Source organism: Eleutherodactylus coqui, chromosome 4 (genome assembly GCF_035609145.1).
Source record: "Eleutherodactylus coqui strain aEleCoq1 chromosome 4, aEleCoq1.hap1, whole genome shotgun sequence".
NCBI classification, from domain to species: domain Eukaryota; kingdom Metazoa; phylum Chordata; class Amphibia; order Anura; family Eleutherodactylidae; genus Eleutherodactylus; species Eleutherodactylus coqui.
The window spans coordinates 95,912,414-95,936,889 of NC_089840.1; the positions used below are offsets into that span (position 1 = coordinate 95,912,414).

General features: G+C 42.3%; 1 protein-coding gene across 6 annotated transcripts in view; it reads left to right on the plus strand.

Moving 5' to 3' along the window:
* The window catches only part of LOC136625583 (arylsulfatase D-like), a 126,780-nt gene extending 104,802 nt beyond the window's left edge, over positions 1-21,978 (plus strand). For all 6 annotated transcript variants that reach the window (XM_066599894.1, XM_066599896.1, XM_066599895.1 and 3 more), the window contains 9 exons: positions 3,969-4,103; positions 5,268-5,389; positions 9,975-10,097; positions 10,184-10,607; positions 12,333-12,469; positions 13,972-14,106; positions 14,954-15,116; positions 20,131-20,252; positions 21,201-21,978. In XM_066599894.1, coding sequence (XP_066455991.1) covers positions 3,969-4,103; positions 5,268-5,389; positions 9,975-10,097; positions 10,184-10,607; positions 12,333-12,469; positions 13,972-14,106; positions 14,954-15,116; positions 20,131-20,252; positions 21,201-21,574 — 1,735 coding nt within the window. In that variant the 3' untranslated portion in view covers positions 21,575-21,978. The remainder of the gene's footprint in view (positions 1-3,968; positions 4,104-5,267; positions 5,390-9,974; positions 10,098-10,183; positions 10,608-12,332; positions 12,470-13,971; positions 14,107-14,953; positions 15,117-20,130; positions 20,253-21,200) is intronic.
* Positions 21,979-24,476: the final 2,498 nt, after the last annotated feature.

Genomic DNA, 24,476 nt, shown 5'->3' on the forward strand with positions numbered 1-24,476 from the left:
GAAGACCGGACTGCGCAAGCGCGTCTAAAAAAGCAAGCCGCCAGCGAATTTAGACGGAACCATGGAGACGAGGACACTAGCAACGGAGCAGGTAAGTGAATAACTTCTGTATGGCTCATAATTAATGCACGATGTATATTACAAAGTGCATTAATATGGCCATACAGAAGTGTATAACCCCACTTGATTTCGCGAGACAACCCCTTTAACAATTAATGCCTATGCCTGTTTTGTCTGTCTCTGCATGAGTTTGCAGAATTCCTTCTTCTGTCTGTCAATCACTCCAACCTGGGTTGGGATTGGTTCCTAGCCTAAAGAGAGTTCCCTAGCCTAGGATTGGTTGTTGGAGTGAGAATATAAAAGACAGCTCGGGGGTGATAAGAGAAGGAGAAAAGAAAAAGTAAGAAGGAGGAGAAACGTAAGGAAGATAGGAAGGGGCATGTGTGGAGGAGCGGGGCAAGACAGAGCAATGCTGGGTACAGTGGTGAGTCAGGGAGCAACGTCACCCAACAGCCTCTAAGGGAGAGCGGACTCTATTTCAACCCTGCCTGGAGGAACCAGAGACAGGGCAGACCTGGCAGAAGCAGGATGGAGAATAGTCAATCCAACTATGAGTTTAATCCGCCCAAGAGCAGTGAACAGTCAGTGTGCCCTTTGTCAAGCCCACAGTAGTTCCTTCATTCCTTCACAAACAACTGCTCAGTTCAGTACCCAGATAACTTAGCCTAGTAGACTTATGTTCCACGAGAAAGAAAGAAAGAAAGAGAGTTTTCAGGAATTATAAAGTGTTGTTTCATTCCTGTAAGAAGCATTGTTGAAGTGTTCTACTTTTGGCTAACACTACGCTGTAACTATTAATCTGTCAAGTTGCAAGAATCAGTAAAAACTGTGTGCCTCCAGTTTTACAATGCTCTTTGGTCTGGACTCTTTATTTTTTTATCAATTACATTATACTCAGAGGCACTGGCATCACGTTGAACTGTTACAACTGTTATCATCAATCAGGCCTGTGTAATCCGTCTGCTGCATGGGTCATCGTCTTAAGCAGAGTAGCCACCACCGTTACTAGACCTGAGTTAGGAAAAACCACTCAAGTTACTTCTGCCAACTTGTTGCAGGTGCTCTTTGCAAGTTGTATAGCTATAGCAACAAGGACGTACACAGTAAATGGGATGCTCCATAGCAAAGATAATATTACACCTTTTACAAGTGCTGTTAGACACCGTCACCCTCTCAACCTCCTGGAAGTAGTGGCCCTCATACCGCATAGCATTTTCATGACTTGATCACCCCGTAGTTGTAGTGAAACGAGTATACACCACCATACAGATCTATGGTACAATGCAGCTCGGTATTGCACATGTAACACCCAGACTTTCCTAGCATACAGTTATACACGGGTACAAAACACCTGTCTGAATGAGGTAATATAATAGGTTAATTGTCAGACCTATGTAAGATGACTCATATATTATTATTAGAGATGAGCGAACGTACTCGGTAAGGCGATTTCGCAATCGAGCACCGCGATTTTCGAGTACTTCACTACTCGGGTGAAAAGTACTCGGGTGCGCCGTGGGTGAGTGGGGGGTTGCAGCGGGGAGTGGGGGGTAGAGGGAGAGAGAGAGGGCTCCCCCCTATTCCCCGCTGCTACCCCCCGCTGCGCCGCGCCTCCCCCTGCCCCCCGGCGCACCCGAGTACTTTTCGCCCGAGTAGTGAAGTACTCGAAAATCGCGGTGCTCGATTGCAAAATCGCCCTTACCGAGTACGTTCACTCATCTCTAATTATTATATCACAGTGAGAGATTTCGTATGACAAATCTGATTCTGCAGCTATGTGGGGCATTAATAAAAAAGGGAAGCATGGGCACTGTTTCGTTTCACTACTACCGTATCATTTTGCTTCTTATAAAGGTGTCATGGTTAAGTTATGTCATTTTTGAAGCAGTCTCAAAGTATAAGTTAAAGGGGTTTCCGGGGAGGCAAAATCCAATACCCAGACCTGCAGTGTTGGAACCACACTTCTGATCCGGTTCCGACTCCAGGTCATGTAATATGCTCTTTGTCTGTGCTGTCACGTCATCAGAGGTGGCTTATTGTTCTGTCCACCTTGATAACTAAGACAGCCCCCTCCAATGACTTGACAGACAAAGGCAGAGTGCATACCATGTAGCCCAATGTCAGAACTGGGTTGGAAGTTCTGGAACCAATACTGCAGGTCGGGGTGTGGATTCTGCTTTCACTGGACAACCCCTTTAATGCTTTATTGGACATACATACTGTAATAGAGTGAAGTTAAGAGGAGAACAATAAAAACAGCAACAAAATTACTGCTGTGCCCCCTGTCATCAATCAGTCATACCGTTCACTTTACTAGTGGGGTACACAAAACATAGCAAAATCCACAATGCAACCAAAAAGCTCCAGGGCTTGTTCTCAAATTACCGTCTTTTGATCATTTGAAGCAAAAGTTGGTATTAACATCTGGTTTTTGGTCTCTTCACATACCAGTTGGAAGCTTCTATAGCAGCGTTCAGTCAAGTACCCCAACAGATCATGTTTTCAGGATTTCCTTAGTATTGTTCAGGTGAACCCTTCAGAAATCGCCACAGGTGATCCCTCTGTAGGATATCCTCAGATCACGACCTGTTGGAAGAACTTGAGGAATGGAGTTGAGGAACACTGGTCTATCATACATCCACCTTTGCAGCTAAGAGATATTAAGATGAGTTGAATAGTCAAAGGGGAGTTTTGAGAGAAAACATAATACAACAAATGTAATACAACATATCCATTAGTCTTTATCATTCAGACCAACATAATACTTTACTGGAAGACTACTTAATGTTCTTAGCGACCAAAGTGCAAGATGATGTGAGTCAATGTCCAGCTTATCCAAAGGACAAAAAATCACATCCTGTCACAGACCCATCACTTCTCACTGCTGACCCTACACTTCCAACAGTCTTATCTGGCATTTGAACTGTATTTGTTAAAGACAACAAGGAAAACTAATTCGGAAATTAACTTTTAGACTGATCAGATTGACTTTTGGAATATCAGGGCTAGAAAATGGAGCAACTACCCTGTGTCTTTTACTATAGCCCCTTTGCTGGTACTAGTGAAATGCATTATGATATTGTGATATCATTTTCGCTCATTATGATGGTATTATTTTGCCACTATATGGAACTTTTTAATTTGGGAAGTACAAGGCGCATTATGCTAATTTTCTTAACTTAGAGGGGTTGTACATTTACTAAGTCCCATTCACTCAGCCTGCTGTACAAACTGAGCCACTGCACACTGTGTACAAAGCTCTCTGCTTTCTTCAGCTAAACAGCTAGACGTGGGACAACCCCCTTAAGGCAAGGTACATACTAGTCATAACTTCAAGTTGCACCAGCCCATGCGCCATCCGATATATACAGACCCAGTACATTCACATGCATTGGTATGTCTCTTCTGTGAAATGGTCAGGAATAGGACCTGTCAGGAGTTTTTTCACACGGACCATCATGTCCATGTGTATAACCTCATAGACTATAGTGGGGCCAGGTGTTGTACGTGGAATTACACGGACAGCACATGACCCAAAAATACACTAGTCTACACCTAGCCATTCTCTGTATCCTCCTTCCAAGACAAAAAGTAGCAGAACAAACAAATGTTTGCCCAGGAAGCTCTCCAGAGTTTAATACAACTCACATATACATGGTAGATCAATACTGAAGGAGATGTGGATGACTGTAGGTGCCCCGCAATGACATCTGTTCCCTCTACTGGATCTAACATCAGTTCTGCTGTGTCTGTGAGTGGCTACGAATATTATGTAACTAGTGTAATTCCTATGTACTATGTAAGATGAAAATGATCTTCTGGGAGCATCTGGAACTTGTACTAACATGATCTCTGCCATGTACTTGTTATATAATTCCATGTATTTTCTGTGATTTTGTCTGTTTTAGGATTTTTCTGGTTATCTTACATTTAGCCGGTGACGCACTAATAAGGGCATCAAACCCTAAACCCAACTTTGTGTTAATGCTTGCTGATGATCTTGGCATTGGAGATATTGGATGCTATGGAAATACCACAATAAGGTACATTTACACGTTTAAAATATAATTTAAGCACTATTATTGTGTGACTTTAAAAAAAAAATGGTAAAAGAAATTAAGCTTATAATGAAGTGTTCTGGACAGGTCACATATATCATCTATAACAATGGCTTCAACTCTCACATGAAGTAAGTGTTCACTATCTGATTCTTTTTGTTAGACCTGTGATTTCTTCATAGAAAGCTCTATATCTGCCACCACAGGAGGACGCTGTGGAGCTGACTGCCTACATTAAAATTAGTAATACAGCAGTATGGAACTGAGTCATCAGCTTATCCTAGTGATGGCTATAGACAGCTGTAATTTTATCACTTCACACTGTGTAACGGGGGGGGTGGGGGGTGGAGCTCTATGGAGAACAAAAGGAGCTGTACTGAATGATTGTTTCTCGAGGACTGTATGCACAGCCTTGTTTTATGGTGGTTATGTTACTGTAAGCATCGTATATGGTACTAAAATTATGGATTCCATCATTATAGGAAGACGTACAGAACTTTGGTACTTCTATTTTAGGGCTTATTCACACGGGTGTAAAAACCCGGCCAATATACGCTGCTCCTCTAATGCATTGGCTTACAATTCATCAATGCACAGGTGCGTATTTCCGCAGCGTAAAAGCGCATAAATTTCTATGGGAGCCTATGCGATCTGCCGGAGAAGGGAGGTGGGAGGGAGTCTAGCAGCGTGACTGCTAAACTCCCTCTTCATTCTCTTCTCCTCTCCGTCTCTTGCTGCTGTTTGCAATGGGAGGAGCAGGTATGGTGGCGGAACTAAGCTCCATCCCTCCCATTGCTGGCTACGAACAAGGGGCTGGGAGGGGGTGTGAATTTAGCTCCGCCCCTTCTAGCCCCCTCCCAGTGCAAATGGACGGAGGGGAGGAGAGAGGAGGTGAGCCAGTGAGGGGGAGGGAAGGAGGAATGTCTCCCCAGGCCCCATGGCATTGTGGTCTCAGCGTATATGTGCTGGGCCCTTTGAAGTTTAGGTGTTTTTACAGCGCCAGCGGGTGCACATAAAGCGCCTGCGGACGTGTAAATGGGCCCTTATATGCAGAGTTTTTGCCCCAGTGAGGAAGATTTTTGTTTTCATGGAAACCATTTATAAAATAAGCTAAAAAAAAACAAACTACATTTTTCTTCTTTTTTATAGGACACCTAATATTGACAAACTTGCAAATGATGGAGTTAAACTAACCCAACACATTGCAGCTGCACCATTATGTACACCAAGCAGAGCTGCTTTTATGACAGGACGGTACGCTCTTAGGTCTGGTAAGTAAATATCATCTACTCTACAGTTATCCTTATGTGGGATAATGACCGTGTAAATACAGCGAGACGCTCTTCATGATAACATCCTACATCATGCCAGTATTGGAAACCTCAACTTGTCATTAAACTCTTTAGGGTGCATCTAAATGAGTCTGGAGTTTAGATAATGCATGAGGTTTATCTGCCATGCAATGGAAAAACACTGATGATAACCCTTACAGGGCCATATTTAGAATTCATGCCTCCTTTTGTCCTTTTAGTGCTCATGTTCCCCATTGGTAAAACAGGTTTAAAGGATGCCCTGTGTAGTAGCCAGCACTTGTAAATGCAGGTGCAGCTGTCAATGGGAGCTGCACCTGCAGTTGCAAGCACCAGCCACTACACAGGGGGCAGAGCAGCAGCTTCCACTCCCAAACCCTGTGTATTGTGGTACTGACAGCTCATGCCTGATCAGCTGGGGTACTGAGTGGTGAATGCCAGCTGATCATCCTAAAGATGTCATCAATAGTATTTCCCTGGAAACCCCCTTTCAGCTGCTGCTTACACTTTTAAGATATCTGAGTGTTGATCTTTATATGTATAAATTCTGATGTCTGTTGTTTTTGCATGGCCCAACAACTTTGCACCAAATTTTCCACATAGGAAAAGGTTTAGACAGGGCTTCAGCTCTCTAGGACCTACCGTTCTTGACATATTTGCAAAAAATTGGAAATAAACATTGGGAAAAATTGGAATACAAACGTAACGGCCAAACTACTGGACTAATTGGTATCAGATTTGCCGCATAGCTAAATCAGGTGCTTTGGAAGGTTTTACACCAGATTTCAGCTCTGCAGGACATGGACTTCTTCGCAAATCTCAGTATTCAAACATTAATATTTAATGTGTTGTCCGATTACTGCACAACTGCGATTCAGTAGTACATCATGTATTAAAATAATGAAGTCAACTATACTTACCCCTCTGTGGATAACAAGATCCAGCAGTGCAGCCCGCTGTGGTCCCAGTGATTGTTGTGACTGATGACACAGGAAATCAGGTGATCGCTGCAGCCAATGAAAGGCTTCAACATCACATTCCTGAACTCCTGGCACCATGATGCTCAGAATGTGAGCGCCAATGCCAGGAGAATGAGCGCTGACTGAAACCTCTCATTGGCTTAATTACTTCATAGTCATAATTTTATATATACTATTCTGAATTTGATTTTAATGATACAGTAAATAAAGGATTTTATCAATTATATTATTTGAGCTAGCTAGCACTGTCATGGTAGTAAATCATGTACATTATCTCAAAATGCTGCAGTAAAAGAGTGCTACTATATTTTAGCCTCCTTTAGGCCCCCTGCACACGGGCGGAAATTCCACGGCGTGATTTCCCGCAGGATTTCCGCCCGTGCCCACCTGCATAGGATTGCATTAGATAACGCAATCCTAGGCAGACGGCCGTGATTTCTCCGCGTGAAAACACACGTGGAAAACAAATTGCGGCATGTTCTATTTCTGTGCAGGTCTCGCAGAGGCCAGCACAGAAATGTCAGTGGTGACGGGCCGGCTCCTCTTTGCGCATGCGCCAGCTGGGCGGCACACAGCACAGAGAGGAGACGCCGGGAGCAGGTAAGCTGCAGGGCTGTGCAGGGGCACGGGTCCGCATCCAGCTGCATGAATTCTCGCAGCGGGATTCGACCTGGCCATCTGCAGGCGGCCTTAGTCTCTCCATAAAAAAGCTTATAAGGAGGAATAGCATAAAGATGATATGGATATAAAGCCTTATGTTTCATATAAATATTAAATAACAATTATGCCTAAATCTATTAAAGTAGAGAAGAACAGAAGAAAAAGAAAATTTCTGCGCTTGTAAGAATTCTATTTGTGGTTGAATATGGAATATAACACCCCGGCAAAAGAATGTTCGAATGAATATATATATATATATATATATATATATATATATATATACACACGAGTATACATATATATTATCACCAAAAAAAAAGATAAAAATTTGACCAGTAAGTCAGGTATACAAATGCTAGTGCAATGCGTTACAGGGCTAAAACATGTCCCTTTATCAAGCACAGATCTTCTGGTCGGAACTGTGTGATGTGTGGTTCCACTAGCATTTGTATACATGACTTATTGGTCAGACTTTTTATGTTATTTTTTTGTAATAATAATAATTAAAAAATAATAATTATATATATATATATATATATATATATATATGTATATATGTGTATATATATATATATATATATATATATATATATATATATATATATATATATTAGAGATGAGCGAGCGTACTCGGAAAAGCACTACTCGCTCGAGTAATTTGCTTTACCCGAGTATCGCTGTGCTCGGGTCTGAAGATTCGGGTGCCGGCACGGAGCGGGGAGCTGCAGGGGAGAGTGGGGAGGAACGGAGGTAAGATCTTTCTCTCCCTCTCTCCCGCTCGCTCTCCCCTGCTCCCCGCTGCGACTCACCTGTCAGCCGCAGAGGCACCCGAATCTTCAGACCCGAGCACAGCAATACTCGGATAAAGCAAATTACTCGAGTGAGTAGTGCTTTTCCGAGTACGCTCGCTCATCTCTAATATATATATATATATATATATATATATATATATATATATATATATATTGGAACATTCTTTTGTCTGAGTATTCTATTCCATATTCAACCACAAATAGAATCCCAAGCGCTGAGATTTCATTTTTCTTCTGTATATACTGTATACTGTATATATTTCTACTATATACCACCCACACACACCCAGGTGTAGGTTTCCTAATCTCTAGCAACATTCCCACATTTGGATGTCCTAAGGGTTGTAAGACACCCAGAAGCATCGCAGTGGACAGGGATTCCAGTGCTAACGGGTAGGTAGGGTCCCTTTTCAGAGCTTTCCCCGTGGGCGCCAGGTAGGTCAACTTTCTTATTTTTACATGCCCAAAATCGACTGCGTGAAAATTTGCTCGTTCCTACACAGGCACTGTCCCACACTATTTATTAAATCTATTAAAGGGGCTGTCCAGTTGTAAATCGTTGATGGTCTATCCTTAAATTAGGCCATGAGCAGTAAGTAGATCATTGAAGTTCTCCAGCCCAGGACCCACACTGGTCAGCTGTTCTCTGGGCTAGAGTGTTCTCGTACTGAGCTGATTTCTGCAGGAAGTAGACAGGTCTTTTCCCATTGCAGTGGTTAGGCTAGGTATTACAAGTAAACTTCCTATTCACATCAATGGGAACTTTGTGTGCAATACCATATCTGGTCACTATAGTGGGAACAGAGCTATCTGCTTGTTAGGTGCACTGTTCAGACATAATCTTCTGCTTCTGTCTCAGGCAAATATGGTCGTACGCCAATTCTATTCGTTCCCTGGGCTTATATTCACTCTCTTCCAGCACTCCTAGGGTTAATAGCTTCAGACCTCCTGTTCAGCTAATGCAACTTTTTCAATCACCGCCCTATAAAGCTTTTCAGACCTTGCTGCAGTGTTGATGAGAGTTTGTTCCCTTCACCTTATGTCCAGCCGCTGCTTCGGCAGTTACCTTGCTACCTTGCATTCTGCTTGCGCTCTGTGTTCTTCGTTCGTGTACTCTATTGTTCCTGTTGTCCGCTTCTCTGTTTATCCTTGTCCGTTTCTTCCTTCTTTGTTTCTTTATTCATTTGTCTTATAGATGTTCTGGGCCGCCAGGGGGAAGTCAGTGCCTAGAGGAAGACTGTGGAGTCGTCCTTATCGAGACAAGTGTTCCGCTTGTAGGCAGGGGTATCCCTCTCCTGGTTATCAGTTCAGGACAAGATACCTTCCCTAGTTTCCATCTATATACTGGGCTGCTCATCTGGTATCTTACCTCCCATGCTGAGGTTGGCTGTCAGCCGTGCTGGATTGGATCCTCACCTACCCAGTAGGCTGACACAGTGGTTCCACATCCACAGTCCCAACACTGCTTCCTGCAGAAATCAGCTCAGTGCACAAGCACACCGGCCTGACAAATGGTTGATTGGTGGGGGGTCCCAGGTGGCAGACTAGAGATGAGCGAGTATACTCGGTAAAGGCAATTGCTCGAGCGAGCATTACCTTTATCGAGTACCTGCCCGACCAAAATGAAAGGTTCGGGTGCCGGCGCGGGGGAGCAGTGAGTAGCGGCTGTCAGCAGGAGGGAGCGGGGGAGAGAGAGGGAGAGAGAGATCTCCCCTCCGATCCGCCCCGCAGCTCCCTGCCCGCCGCCGGCACCCGAACCTTTCGTCTCAAGCGGGCAGGTACTCGCTAAAGGCAATGCTCGCTCGAGCAATTGCCTTTAGCGAGTATACTTGCTCATCTCTATGGCAGACCCTTGCTGATCTACAATTAAAGGCTTATCCTAAGGATAGCCTATCAGTAGTAGTTAACTGGACAATCCCTTTGAGTGGTTAAAATATATTTTCCCTTTTCCTTGACATCTCATTTAATAACATCTGAAATTTCACTGTTACTTCATTTAAGTGTTACAATAGGCATTTCTGTAGGAATTATGGGCACTTTACATCAAGTGGCTGCTAATTTGTACATGAGTTATAATCGGAAATGTTATGTTAGGTATGGACTCATGCGGTGGAGCTCGTGCTATAAAGTGGCTTGGTTCCCCTGGAGGACTTCCCCCTAATGAGACAACGTTTGCCTCAATACTGCAGAAACAAGGCTATTCTACTGGAATCATAGGTAATGTTGTAGACTGTCCTACTTTCTCTATAGAGCTAAAACTCTCTATTTTTATATATTTATTTGCCGTACCTTTTCATTATTAGGCAAATGGCATCTTGGGATGAATTGTGAATCTCTTAATGATCATTGTCATCATCCTCTTAACCATGGCTTTCATTATTTCTACGGTACGCCATTTACCCTCATCAATGAGTGCCAGCTTGGAGGGTTGCTGGAAATTGAGGTCTCTTTTCGAGCACAACTGACACTTCTTACTCAGATTATGGCTTTTGCTGTGATGACGTTAGTGATTGCCAGATACAGTAATATGGTCGCCATCAACTGGAAAATCATTTTCTACAGCGCACTGTTGGTCATTTTATTTTTTATCACATGGTACTTAAAGTACGGTTTTATACAATACTGGAGCTGCATAATAATGAGAAATCATGAAATCATTGAGCAACCAATGAATATCGAAGAAATGGCAACTCAGATGCTGAGGGAGCTGCAGCACTTCATTGACAGGTATGTTAGCTTGGCTTTTAATCTGCAACAAAATGATTGGCTGCAGTAGCCTGTAACCTACCAACAACTGACTGCAGCCTACAAACAGATAAAGGAGGTATAGCGCTAGAGCTGTGGGGTCCCGGGACGGGTGAGTTTAGTCTAGTTTATTATTTAATGGTGTTTCCAGCTGCATTGAGAATAAAAAACTCAGAAAATAATCACATGTATTGAACATGCTGCAGATTTCCCACAGTGGAAATCTGGTAAAATCCTCAGCACTTCCACATCATTAACCGTGTCACTATGGTATCTGGAGCATTGGTGGGAATTTTTAATGGATTCAGACACGGATCTGCAGATGATTTCAGCTTGCACATAACGGCGCTCCTCTAACCTCCAAATGCTGAGTACTCACTGCTAGCACCAAGAGAGCAGCGCACACCGTCACCCGACAGCTGCTACTGAGTGCCGCCAACTTTTTCCCGGTGACAGGCAGCCCACTTCCGCATCAGCTGATTATCATCAGCAGCACTCAGTAGCATCCACGGCATTTCTGTTACGAGTGAATGCAGCTGGGGTCTTTTTCATATTGAAAATAGAGATAAGACCTTCTCTTTCAATACTTTTCAGTATATTTGGGAATTCATGATGCTGTTGATAAAATCTAATTTCCTCCACACCTTTAGTACTCCTACATCTCATATAGGAAATTCCTCTGGGGCCATGGCCTTCTCGTCGTACTCTTCCCCCTTAGGATAGCATTTATATACAGTGAATAAATTAGACTTGCTAGAACAGAACTCAACATATGTCTTACTTCTAAATTATAATTACTGAATGCATCAGATTTCGAAGATGGTTGAACTCGCTTATGTACAGCGCTGTATATCTGAACATCATATCCATAGAGTCCAGGAGCTGTAAACTCCACAATTTACTTAGGAAACAATTGCCTATCAAAGCCATTCAGCCACGCTCACAGTTATTCATCACTACAAATCTGTGGCCCTACATTCTAAGGGTGCCTTCACATGAGCGTGTTTATGTGCGTGCATACGTGCACACAAAAACACGCGTCTATTACAACCACTGCATTCCCTATTGTGTGTTCACATGTGTGTTCCGAGTTTTACACGGTGTGCGCCTGTAAAGATAGTACATGCATGCACCAGAGGTCCTGCACACATTGCCTTCAATGGCGTTGCCTTCAATACCAGCTGCTCATTTGAAGGCAATGGTCTGCTGGCACCCCTGAAGTGATTTTCAGCGAAGAGCTTTAAATATAAGCTCTTCCCTGAAAATCATCCCATATATATATACTTACCTGTCCACCGCTGCCGTGTCCCTCGCGGGGATGAAGAAAACATCTGTCACATGAGGCAGAATAAAGAATTCCCTGCTGCACCTTTCACAGATGTGACAGATGCTTCAAAGGAGTTCTTCATCCCCGCGGATGATAGCTGCGGTAGAGAATCCAGCTCCCAGCACCCCTTAATTGTTTTCAGGGAAGTGCTTTAAATATAAACCCTTCCCTGAAAAACAACCACAACTGTGGTTCACAATGGAGAACAGGTGTGGCACTCATTTTGCAAGAAAGTGGCCACGTTATTCTTATCATGTATAACCCCTAGGATTATTATTATTATCATGTTATTTTTACTCTTTAGTAAAAATTGGAGGTTAGATTTTTTAATCTTTTCTTCTACTTAAGTTTAAATATTGTAATTCTTTATTTATTTTAAGAAATAAGGACACCCCTTTTCTGCTCATCGTCTCTTTTCTCCATGTTCATGTACCACTGATAACCACAAAAGCATTTACAGGAAAAAGTGAGCATGGGCTTTATGGGGATAATGTGCAAGAAATGGACTTTATGGTTGGTAAGTCATAGTAACATAGCAACATAGTATGTAAGGCCAAAAAAAACCCCACATACCCATTCAGTTCAGCCTATTATGCTGTAATGTTGATCCAGAGGAAGGCAAAAAAAACCCTATGAGGTAGAAGTTACGTTGTTTATTTTTACATATAAATATTGATTTTACCCATTTTGAACAAATCAGATAATTACTTTATATTATCATGAAATGATTAGTTTTCTTAGTCTTCCATGTTCAATGCTTATATTAATATAAAATGTATCAAGTTAAGAGCATTGCAGTTTCAGATCATAAACTTCAGCAAAGAAAATAAATTTTGTATGAATAAGTGAGAGCAACCTCTGTGTACCTCTGTAAAAAAAAAAAACAACAAAGTTACAGTATGGGCTCCGCTTCGGATCATTTTCTATTAATACTTGCAAAAACAGTGTTGTGGTATGCATCATGTTAAAGTAATCACTTAATTTAGGTGATACTCAAGGGGTATCGTAGTCTTATCATTTAGGTATGCCTATTTATCATTCGATGCATCAGAGAAGAGAACAATGAGAAACACGAACATGATGTTTCCAAGCTCATTTGTTTTATTGTTCCAATGCAAGAGGTTATTTATGGCCCTTTTTCATGGGACAACAGCCAGCTAAATGCTTTGCACAAGCACTGATGTCATCGCTAAGGTCTTTTGCACTTGTGCAGAGTGTTTAGACAGACAAACCTCGCTGCTGGATCACGGGCTTCTCATTGGCTTCTAGCTCAGTGCTTCACCTTCTATGTGAAGCACCGAGTCGGGAGCATTTACATGGAATGAGAAGCCAGAGATCCAGCAATTGTTTTCATGCTGACTGTAAGTCAGCGATAATGACTTGCAAACAAATAGTGAGTGATTTTATTTATTTATTTTTTGCATTTACATTTGCATTGCACAATTATCGCTCAAATTCAAATTCTGAGCAAAAATCTTACCATGTAAATGAGCTAAAAGTGTGGCATCCCCCACAAAATCAACAACTCAATGTCTATAGCATGTGGGATATTTCTCTGTTAGTAAAACATTACAAAGGTTAATTATGACAAAGCTGCATGCTCAGCGTCTGGGACCCTGTTAGTCAATTTCGCTATAATATGCACTCGTACTTCTAGCTCTGCACAAGGCACAAATATCATGCACAGGATGCTACTGCATGAAATATAATTCAATACTTTCTCAATCAGATATATAATATATAGAGAGTTATATTCATTCATGTATGGAATTTGTTGGATAGACCTTAACATAAGAGTTATGATTGCCACATTGTTTCTTGCACATAATCTAATATCCATGTTTTCCAAGCTTTTTCAACTTCCAGCTGGCAATAAGATGGATAGAACAATGTCTTATTTATTGTGGTAGATGTATGCATTTGTTGCTTATGGTTTTATATGAGTTCTCACTTTCTGTGCAGTGTAACCAATTTATTCTTTACTGGGTCATAATCTGAACAATGAGTATTGTTTTCCAGGTTCAGTCGTTAATGCTATTGATAATGCAGGACTAAAGAACAACACAATGATCTATTTTGCCTCTGATCATGGAGGACATTTAGAGGTTAAAGACGGAAAATTCCAAACTGGAGGATGGAATGGAATTTATCGAGGTGAGAATAGAGATCATAGAGCGATATCATACAAGCTATATTTGTATTAAAAACGGTCATATTACGGCTTGAGAAATTTTCATTGTTGGCGGTGATAGGGATGCTAAGACTCCCACCGATCACTGAACTTCAGGGGCAGAAGCTCTGAGTTATGTGCTGTGCCTCTTTGACACCAATTGGCTAGTGATCAGATTACCATAATAGAAAGGCTATATATGACTAAGGGCCCATGTACACTGCAAGATGATTGCTCAAAAATCGCTCAAACTACAGTTTGAGTGACAGTTTTGAGAGATCATCTTTGCATGACTCTAAGTAGCTAATTAGCTAATAAAGAGTTAATGCAGGCAGGGTGGGATATATGCAAACAGCTGCTCTGTTCTCGGCACTTTCAGCTGGTGTCCCACTGAAAACTGCCAGCGTGATACCAGCTGAAAGAATGCTATCAGCATTGCTCATTGAGATATCAGCGTGCAGCGCTGATAAGGCTCATCGCTCATTTCTAGCTTGCTAGAAAAGAGCGATGAATGCTAGAAAAAGCGATGAATGAACAGTACACGAAAAGTCCACGATGGACACGTGTTTAGACGCCGCGGTTATCACTCAAAAGATGGCTTTTGAGCGAATTTTGAGCGATAATCGTTGTGTCTAAATGGGCCTTTACTCCATATTGCCTGGAAGACTATTTTCCAGAGTAAAAAGTAGCCAGAGCTGTAGAAGCACAGGGCACAATTTGATTATTCATATATACTTTCAATTTTTCTTTAAAATCAGTCATAAACGCTGAACATCATTTAATGTATTAAACTCAATATATACAATATGCTCTAATGATATAAAATTCCAGGAGGTAAAGGCATGGCTGGCTGGGAAGGCGGTATCCGAGTGCCAGGGATAGTCCGGTGGCCTGGCATTATTCCTTCTGATGTAAAAATTGATGAACCCACAAGTTTAATGGATATTTATCCGACCGTGGTCCACCTGGGGGGTGGTGAATTGCCTAAAGACAGGTTTGTGTTATGGAGGCTTCCCACTGGGCCGCTATGTAGATTCTTTCTGCCATGCAAATGTGCAGGAATCATTTATGGCCTTGATGTTTATTTTTTGAACTTTTAATGTTTAACTTTTTTTTTAACCTAAAAACTTTATTAAACTTATTTCTACTATTTTTTAAGTTCCTATAGGGAAACTAAACTTGGATTTTTCTGTATTACAGTATATTGTACTTTTACCAACAACCTATTAAGCTCTGCCATAGGAAATGCTTAAAGGGATATTCCGGAGACTGTGAAAAATTTTCAAACTTTCTCTAACCTTTCTATGTAGTAACATTATTCCAAACTGAACTTCTGTACGTTTTTTGCTGACCTTCACAACCTACTTTCCAGCCAGCTTTCGATCACCACGCTATTATTTAACTTGGCAGCCAGGGATTACAAAAACTACATCTCCCACAATGCCCCAGTGCCAGTTACTAACAAGTGCACATTCACTACTGTACAAACTCTGTCATCAGTACAGAATTTGAACAACATCCTGCAATTTCATCATGGGATAAAGCAGCTTGGCAAATAATCTTCACTGCAAATTTACTATATGCTTTCTAAGACTCCTGTGTAGACTTGTGCATATCCGAAAAAAAAATTTTGTATCCTGCAGCCATTCCTTCTTCTATCTGCCACCTTCTTTTCGGTAATGTGAATATTGTATTTTTGTACTTTTGAAACATATAGTAATTCTGCAGGGTAAGACTGCCATGGAAATATTTAGTTTCCACCTTCAGTAAGGTCTCATATTATAAAGTTAATAGAGATGAGTGAGTATACTCGCTCAGGCTAACTACTCCAGCGAGTAGTGCCTTAGCCGAGTATCCTCCCGCTCGTCTCTAAAGGTTCGGCTGCCGGCCGAATGACAGGTGAGGGAGAGAGGGAGAGAGAGATCTCCCCTCCGTTCCTCCCCGCCCCCCGCCGGCCCCCGAATCTTTACAGACGAGCGGGAGGATTGCTCGAGTAGTTGGCCTTAGCGAGTATACTCGCTCATCTCTAAAAGTTAATGTTTCTGAGTCCCAAATACTTAATTTAGGTATCGATCAAGTCACTCAATTTCCAAAAAAATCTCTAAGGGCGCTGTCATTGGAAAACAGCACACATATTTTTATTGCTCTGATATAAGACACCCTCTCAGATTTTAAAATAATTAACCCTTTCTGTTCCCCCCTGTGCTGGACAAGCTATGGCTTGCCTGGAAATTTATTGCATGTTTTGTGGTCATCCCTTTGGTCAATAATTTCTGGATAGCCACATTTGATTTTTGTTGCTAAAATAACTAACGATGCAGTGTCTTCCCCTCCAGCTCGTGCTCTTTGTTTTGTTGGCTTATTGGATCTATCAGATACACTACGTTCAATAATAGGTCACATTATATTAGCTGCTAGACTTGTTATTGCTAGAATCTAGAAGTCCTCCTCTCCCCTCTTAAGGTTTGTGTAACATACTCAATTTCGATTCTTTTATGAACATAATGTTGGCAGTCTATCTCAATACTATAGAGAAATGTAATACATCCTGGGATTATCGGATAAAATATTCATCCCCTGGGCTGCCCACTAATGTGCCATCTCCCATCACCTCTAATTGCCCAAATAAACATAGTAACTAGAGATGAGCGAGCACCAAAATGCTCAGGTGCTCGTTACTCGAGTCAAACTTCCCGCGATGCTCGAGGGTTCGTTTCGAGTAACGAACCCCATTGAAGTCAATGGGCGATTCGAGCATTTTTGTATATCGCCGATGCTCGCTAAGGTTTTCATTGGTGAAAATCTGGGAAATTCAAGAAAGTGATGGGAACGACACAGAAACGGATAGGGCAGGCGAGGGGCTACATGTTGGGCTGCATCTCAGGTTCCCAGGTCCCACTATTAAGTCACAATATCGGCAAGAGTGGGCCCCCCCCAACAATTTTTACTTCTGAAAAACCCTCATTAGCAATGTATACCTTAGATAAGCACCACACTACCTCCAACAAAGCACAATCACTGCCTGCATGACACTCCGCTGCCACTTCTCCTGGGTAACATGCTGCCCAACCGCATTACATTTCAGTAATAGTAGCCTGGAGCCAGGAAACAATTATGCGCAAGCCTGTAGTCAGACCTAGGTGCGTATGACTGAGCTACTGGAATTCACAGGGCAGAAGCAGTCAAGTGGCCAAAGGCCAGTGGTAGGCCTTAAGTATTTTGCTTCAATTTTTCAAAATGGTGAGGTGAAAAACCAAACCGACACCGTATGCAGCGTATATATGTATACTCTCTCCCTCTGGCGGGATGACGGCGATCATGTAACGGACACAGCAGAGCCAAGAAACAATTATGCGCAAGCCTGCTGTAACGCTTAGCTGGGTAATAATGAGCAACTACTACCCCCAGCACACATGCAGTAAACTGAAGACGGTCACAGGCAGCCTAAATATAGTATTTTTTTCCAATTTTTGGGAAAAAGCCCACTGCCTATATAGCCTGTATATGGATTTCCCTGTTGGAGGATGACTGTGGTTATTGAAAGCACAGTGCAGCCAGAAAAAATTATGCGCAAGGCTGCAGTAACACCTAGCTGGGTAATATTGAGCGACTACTACCCCCAGCAGACACGCAGTAAACTGAACACGGTCAAAGGCAGCCCAAAGATTTTTTTTTCCAATTTTTTTGAAAAACCCCACTGCCTATATAGCCAGTATATCTCTTTCCCTGTACCACTGTCCCTGCCTCAGCAGTACTGCCCCTGTACTCTGTAAAATCACTGCAGACTGAGGACGCTATGGTCTGCACGCCCGATATACAAAAAAAAAAAAATTGTGCAAAACTGCTAAAAGCAGCCTCAACAGTACTGCACACGGTCAGATGTGGCCCTAAGAAGGACCGTTGGGGTTCTTGAAGACGAAGATAACAGCCTAACACTCTCCCTATAGCAGCTACAGCAGGACGGCACTTTCCCTAATGTCTCTCAGCGTGCATCTGTGGCGAGCGGCGGGCGGGGCAGATTTAAATACTCGGGTGTCACCTGATCTCCCCAGCCACTCACTGCAGGGGGGTGGGATAGGGCTGGAACTTTACAGGAGGAAGTTGTAATGCCTTCCCTGTGTTTCTATTGGCCAGAAAAGGGCGCAAATTTCTCAGGGAAGAAAATGGAATTGACTCGAACACCGCGTGGTGCTCGTCTCAAGTAACGAGCATCTCGAGTACCCGAATACTCGAACGAGCATCAAGCTCGGACGAGTATGTTCGCTCATCTCTAATAGTAACAAAATATGTAAAGACGAAAAAAGACATTGGTCCATCCAGTTCAGCCTATTTACTCACAATGTTGATCCAGAGGAAAACAAACATACCTCACTGATTTAGAAGCCAATTTTCCCCATTTAAGGGGAAAAAAAATTCTTCCTGACTCCAATCTGGCAATTGAAATAATCCCTGGATCAACAACCCTTTTGAAGTTATTAATGATTACAACATACAATATTGTATCGCTTAAGACAAACGTCCAGGCCCCTCTTTAACTTTTTTATGGAATTTGGTATCACCACGTTCTCAGGCAGAGAGTTCCTTAGTCTCACTCCTCTTACAGCAAAGAACCCCCTTCTATGTTGGTGATGAAACCTTCTTTTCTCTAGACGTAGAGGGCGCCCCCTTGTTACAGTCAGAGTCCTGGGTATAAACAGATGATGGGAGAGATCTCTGTATTGTCCCCAGATTTATTTATACATAGTTATTAGGTCGACCCTCAGCCTTCTTTTGTCAAAACTAAATAATCCCAATTTTGACAACCTCTCTGGGTATTGTAGTCCGCCCACACTACACTACACACGAAGGAGAAGTTACAGTAGATGAAAGTGATGTACTGCATTCTGCTCAGTCATTCAACGTACTCTGGCACCTATGGTGCATGAGGCCACAATGTTAGTCATGCCGCACACCTTTGAGAAATATTACAGAATACGATGTTGAGTATAGAGAACTACTATGAAGATTTTTAGTTACAAGAGAATACGAAGTGCCATGTCTTGTCAAAGTGGACCCCTGATGTAGAAATATAGATATATGGAATAAGTGTGAAACTCAGTTAAAGATTAAGTTTGAGTACGTTATGTGTGACTTCCTGTTAAAAAGCATGTAATGTTTTGAAGTACCAGTGCCCTCCCATGGAGTGACGTAATACTGCATGTTAGTAAACTTATTTTTCTAAAAAAAGGTTTTCTGCCTCCGTCACCATCTGTCACCACCGTGCAATACCCAACACAACCTCCAGCTTTTAGACAGGTATGGGCTGTTTCACTTAACAATAGTCTTTACCCACAAACCAATATGCAATCACAGTATTTTTGGCTGAGAACTGTATCGTAAAGGTCACCCTCTGGGTGAAGCATTCAGGATGTTGGGCGAAAACGTTACTCATGAAACGCATCACCGAAGTTTGTTTCTATAAGCTTCTTCCATTGATTTCTCTAGTCTCTCAATTGCTGTCACACTCGGATAGGTCCTTAATGTCATTCTCAAACCCTCAGACAATAGTGTGCATTGCCTGGGGATGCAGTCTCAGTCCTCTCAAAGGACTCCTAAAGGTGGCATCAACTGTTCTCATCGGCTGACATTTTTTTCTCCCACTCAGTTCAGATCTGGTAAATCGCTCACCAAAGACTCTCCCTCTTGAGCTTTTAACAGTATCTATCCAACGAGCTCCATCTTTCTCTCATAGCTTATTGTGCCACACCATGGAGTGCGGAAATGGGGCCTCTCTTTTTTACCTAGCCCTACAGGCAATTAGCAGGTTGTTCAGGTCCTGTCAGTCGATAGCAATAAAGTTAGAACAGACAGTAATGTGACCTTTTTGAAGGTCCTAGCCGGAACATAAAATGTGACAGCACTGAAACTGTCTGTATGAGCTTGTTTTGCCAACACAGCTGGAGAAAACATCAGGCATAATTAAAGTAAATATCTATGGGCATTTATTGTACTTGTTTCTGTTACATTAGAATAATTGATGGAAGGAATCTGATGCCGCTACTCACAAGAGAAGCACTTCACTCAGAACATGAGTTTCTTTTTCATTATTGTGGGACTCAACTACATGCAGTCCGTTGGCATCAAAAAGAGAGTAAGTACTTGGCTTCCTATTCACTGTGCTATGTGTTTGAATCCATTGGATGGTTTTAATGTGGCTAGCACTGTGCTGTTTGTATGATCTCCCAATGTTCCGACAGGTTTTTCGGGTTTCAACGCACCCAAAATATTATGTGAATAATTTCTGACGCACACAGTGCCTTTTCGCCGAGACAGAGTTTGTGCAACCTCAGATCAATGTGTAGTTCCAAAAACTTAAACTCATATTAAAGTCAAAGGGGCTGCAATGCGAATCAGCAATTGATGTTGCCGCAAGTTGCAATAAATTCACCAAGAATTTTTTATAACCTACAACTCACACCACACCACCAGTGACCTCAATGCAAGTAGATGTTTGCTGGGAAATACAGCAACCTTTGGCTGTGCAACCCCTGTTGTAGCCAAAAGTCATGGTGTAGCCCTGGTCTTACCGTCTCCCCGCTTGGTAAATGAGTCCGTGAACAGCACTGAGGAGAATTGACATGAAAGCATTTTTTGTGGATCCCTAGTACATATGTTGGTAATGGTAGATAAAATTAATAGGAGTAATTATTATGTCTGCAACTGCATCTTGTGCAATTGTGAAAATATAATGGTAGTCTATCATCAAGACAACCCTTTAAATTTTTAGCATCTTACATAAAAATAAGTCAGTGGTCCTCCTCCTGAATACCCCTCCCTGAAAGGCCAGTCTTAAAGGGATTTTTTAAGATAATTCATTCATTGTAGATCGGCTGATAAGCTGCTGCGGATGGCCAGAACTGCCAAAGCACCATCCGTAGTGCATTAGCCTGCCTTGTGATTGTAGCTCTATCCCAAAATCTTCAATGTATTTTAGAGCGTACTGCAGACATGTAGATCTACATCATGCGTACTACATCGTGCATTTGCCAAACATCTTATATACAAAATTAAATGTTGTATTTGCATTTCGTTTTCCTAGGTGGCGCTATTTGGAAAGCTCATTATATGACTCCAGTCTTTTTCCCAGAGGGTGCAATCGGTTGTTATAATACGAAGGTCTGTGGTTGTGAAGGAGACCATGTCGATCACCATGATCCACCATTATTATTTGAATTATTAGCTGATCCTTCAGAATCCAAGCCTCTGGACGCTCGAGTAGACCCACAATATAAGAGCGTACTAAGCAGAATAAAGATGGCAGTGACAGAACATCAGAAGACAATCAGTGTGGTTCCTCAGCAGTTCTCTTTCTTCAATAATCTTTGGAGGCCCTGGTTACAGCCATGTTGTGGGACATTTCCCTTCTGCTGGTGTGATAAGGAAGACCACAACGTAGCAGGACTCATGGGATGAATTCTGCATTGCACTTTGGAGATCTTAGTTGGAAACCCTTACGACAAAACCCTTGTTTTTATAACATCATGTGATTATTGGAAGCCATCTAAGAAATAAGACATATGAACCTACCAAATGTTAGGAAACTTGATAGACTGAGTGGCTCATGAAATAAATCAACAATCAGTGGATCGACTGTATTGCTATTCACACATCCTCCACTAGTGGAGATTTTTTGCTTTTTAAAAGTTAAAATCATCCAGAAATCAACCCTTTTTGGTGGCCCAAACACATTGGTGGACGAAACAATGACTTTTTCCGAGTGGTCTAAAAATTATCCCATTTTGGGAGTAGCAACATGTTTTGTGCCTGGAAAGGGATGAAAAAATGGCTCTCTTGCAAATAAAAAGCCCGTAAAAGTATCTCCTTTTTGGGATCATCTGGTTGATCTGTGGTTGTGCGGTCCTAGTAGTAGAAACAGCAGGGTGGTGGTAGAAGTAGTTGCATTAGCAGCGGCACCGTTTTAAACAATAGACAGGATAGGATATCTGTGATTGTGTAGGCTTGGTAATTCACAGCAGATGGAAGTAATGGACAACCCTGGCTTGCGTCTGCCGCTACTACCACTAGACAGGGTCTGCCTTTGAGGTGTGCAACCTATGCGACCCCAAAGGGCGCATCACTCCAACTAGATGAAGCGGTTGCCACCAGATGCCTTCTTTAGATCCAGGCTACTAAAACTCCGGCTGCTGAAAAGGTTACATTCATGAACTCTGGCTGCCATTTACCCTGATGTGCTAAGTCTCTGTGCAATCTTGCATAGCTGAGTTTATATACTGCTCCTCCTACTCAGCTCCGGCTCTCGCACAGAGACTCAGAACAGGCAGCAGTCAGTGTGTGAGTCATGCTCACCAGTAAGTGTGGAAATAGTGGAGCATGTCCATGCAAATTTCCCATGAAGTCCTTAGAAATCCACCAAGCAAGGGCTAAATTTGGAAAAGGAAGGGGATGGGGGGCAGGGGCGGCAGGGGCAGACCATGGCATTGAATCTCAAGACCATAATGGTCTGCAATAAAGTAAAGTTAAGTAGGAGTCTTAAAAATTTTGTTTAAAGTTCTATTCCTAATGCAGATAATGACATATAAGATTCTAATACAATTCCTAGTTAGCGACACTATCCATTATCCACTTCTCACCCGATGGTACTGTTACCCTCGGCTCTGAGGTGGATGAACAGTTAATTTGCTTGTTAAAAGCTTTTGTCTTCTTGGAAAAAGCTAATAAGTGCATACCCCCTGCAGATATAGCCCAGCTTACTCAGGTCCCACAGACGCTATGGGTGACACGCAAGACAAAAATTGTGAAGCTTCAGGTCCCACCTGACTTGGTCAAGCTGAAAGAAAGAGCTGTGCTTCCTCGCACAGCTCAGCAGCCCCTGAGCCCCACACAAGAGGCAGCCATTGAAGTAACAATTAATGCCTTACTACAAGCCAGCGCAATAAAAAAACACTTCTCCTTTTAACCCTTTCCAATCCACTGTCTGACGTCTGAAGACATTCTGATTAAAGGCTGTACAGCTCCGATGTTAGAAGACTTCCGGCAGGGTATTCTTACTGCATATTACTGGCCGATCTGTTGTCGGGGGCCACTCCAGCATGTCACATACTGCAGTACCGGCTCTAGCCAGCAGATGGCGCCATTGTATACTGGCAGAAAGCGAAAGCCCCCTAGGAAACCTTGAATCCAAAATTGGATTGTAAAGGGTTAATACTCCACTGTATCCAGTTAAAAAGAAAGGAGAGCAATATACCTGGTTGGTTCTCCTGCAGGATGCATACAATCTCAGGATTAAAGCATGTTAAAGATGAACCAGTTGCTAATGCAGATTTTGAGTTTTTTTGTAGCAGGTTATACAGCAGAAACCAATATTGGTAATTTCTGGGACTATGCTTTTGAGGCTGGAGTTGATGAGCTAACCCATCAATCCAAGGAGGTAATGTGTAGTATAGTGCCTTCTGCGTGACTTACCCAAGGGTTCAACACTGCTGTGACCCAGTTTGCACAGGACATCATGGCATGCGCCCGTCACAATCCAGGCCGATTGGTCAGAGTACCTCCTTACTGTTGCTACAAGGCCAGAGCATATGTTTCGGTAATTGCAGATTTACTGCATACAGCTACTAAAGGTAGGTGTTTTGGAGATTTTTTTTGTTTTGCATAGACTTCTTCCCATGTTAACTATAGGCATGGCTTGTAAAATAAAATAAATACAATTCCAAAACTATGGCTAAGAAATTGTTGAATGAAGTAATTTGTACATATGATGTATCAGAAGTCATAGAAAATAATAGAGGTACACATTTTGTTAGTCCTCTACTCAGTCAGAACTCTGCCTAATCATAAAACTAATGTGAGTCCCTATGAAGTTTTGTTTAGTAGGGCCCCATAACAGGCCTTCAGTCCCAGTATGAGGATCTCACTTCCTATGTGAGTGTTTTATGTCAGGAGTTACTTCACTAATGGCATTGTAAATTTTAGTGGGCTAGATTGAGCGCAGACCGAAAATAAAGGAAAAGAAGTGGGGAATAAGATGGTTGTCAATTGTGGCTCTGCTGCTCCCATAAAACATGGCAAATTGTGGTCTAGGCCGGTAAGCCACATGCAAAGTGGTAAAAAGCAAATAAAATAAAAGAAACAATATAGGTAGCTGTTATGGCTTGCTACCCGCAGAGTCGAGTATGGGAGGATGGTAGTTTGTCCTGATGGCAGTCCGTATATAGTTAGGGATCCACTCCGGACAAAATTAATAAATATAAAAAGTGGAGAACTAAGCAAAAATGAGGGTAGTAGTCCTTGTCCCTGAAGCGATAGTGTGGCACCTCAGTGCAGTATGTCGTGATGGGAAGAGACTTCATGCCAC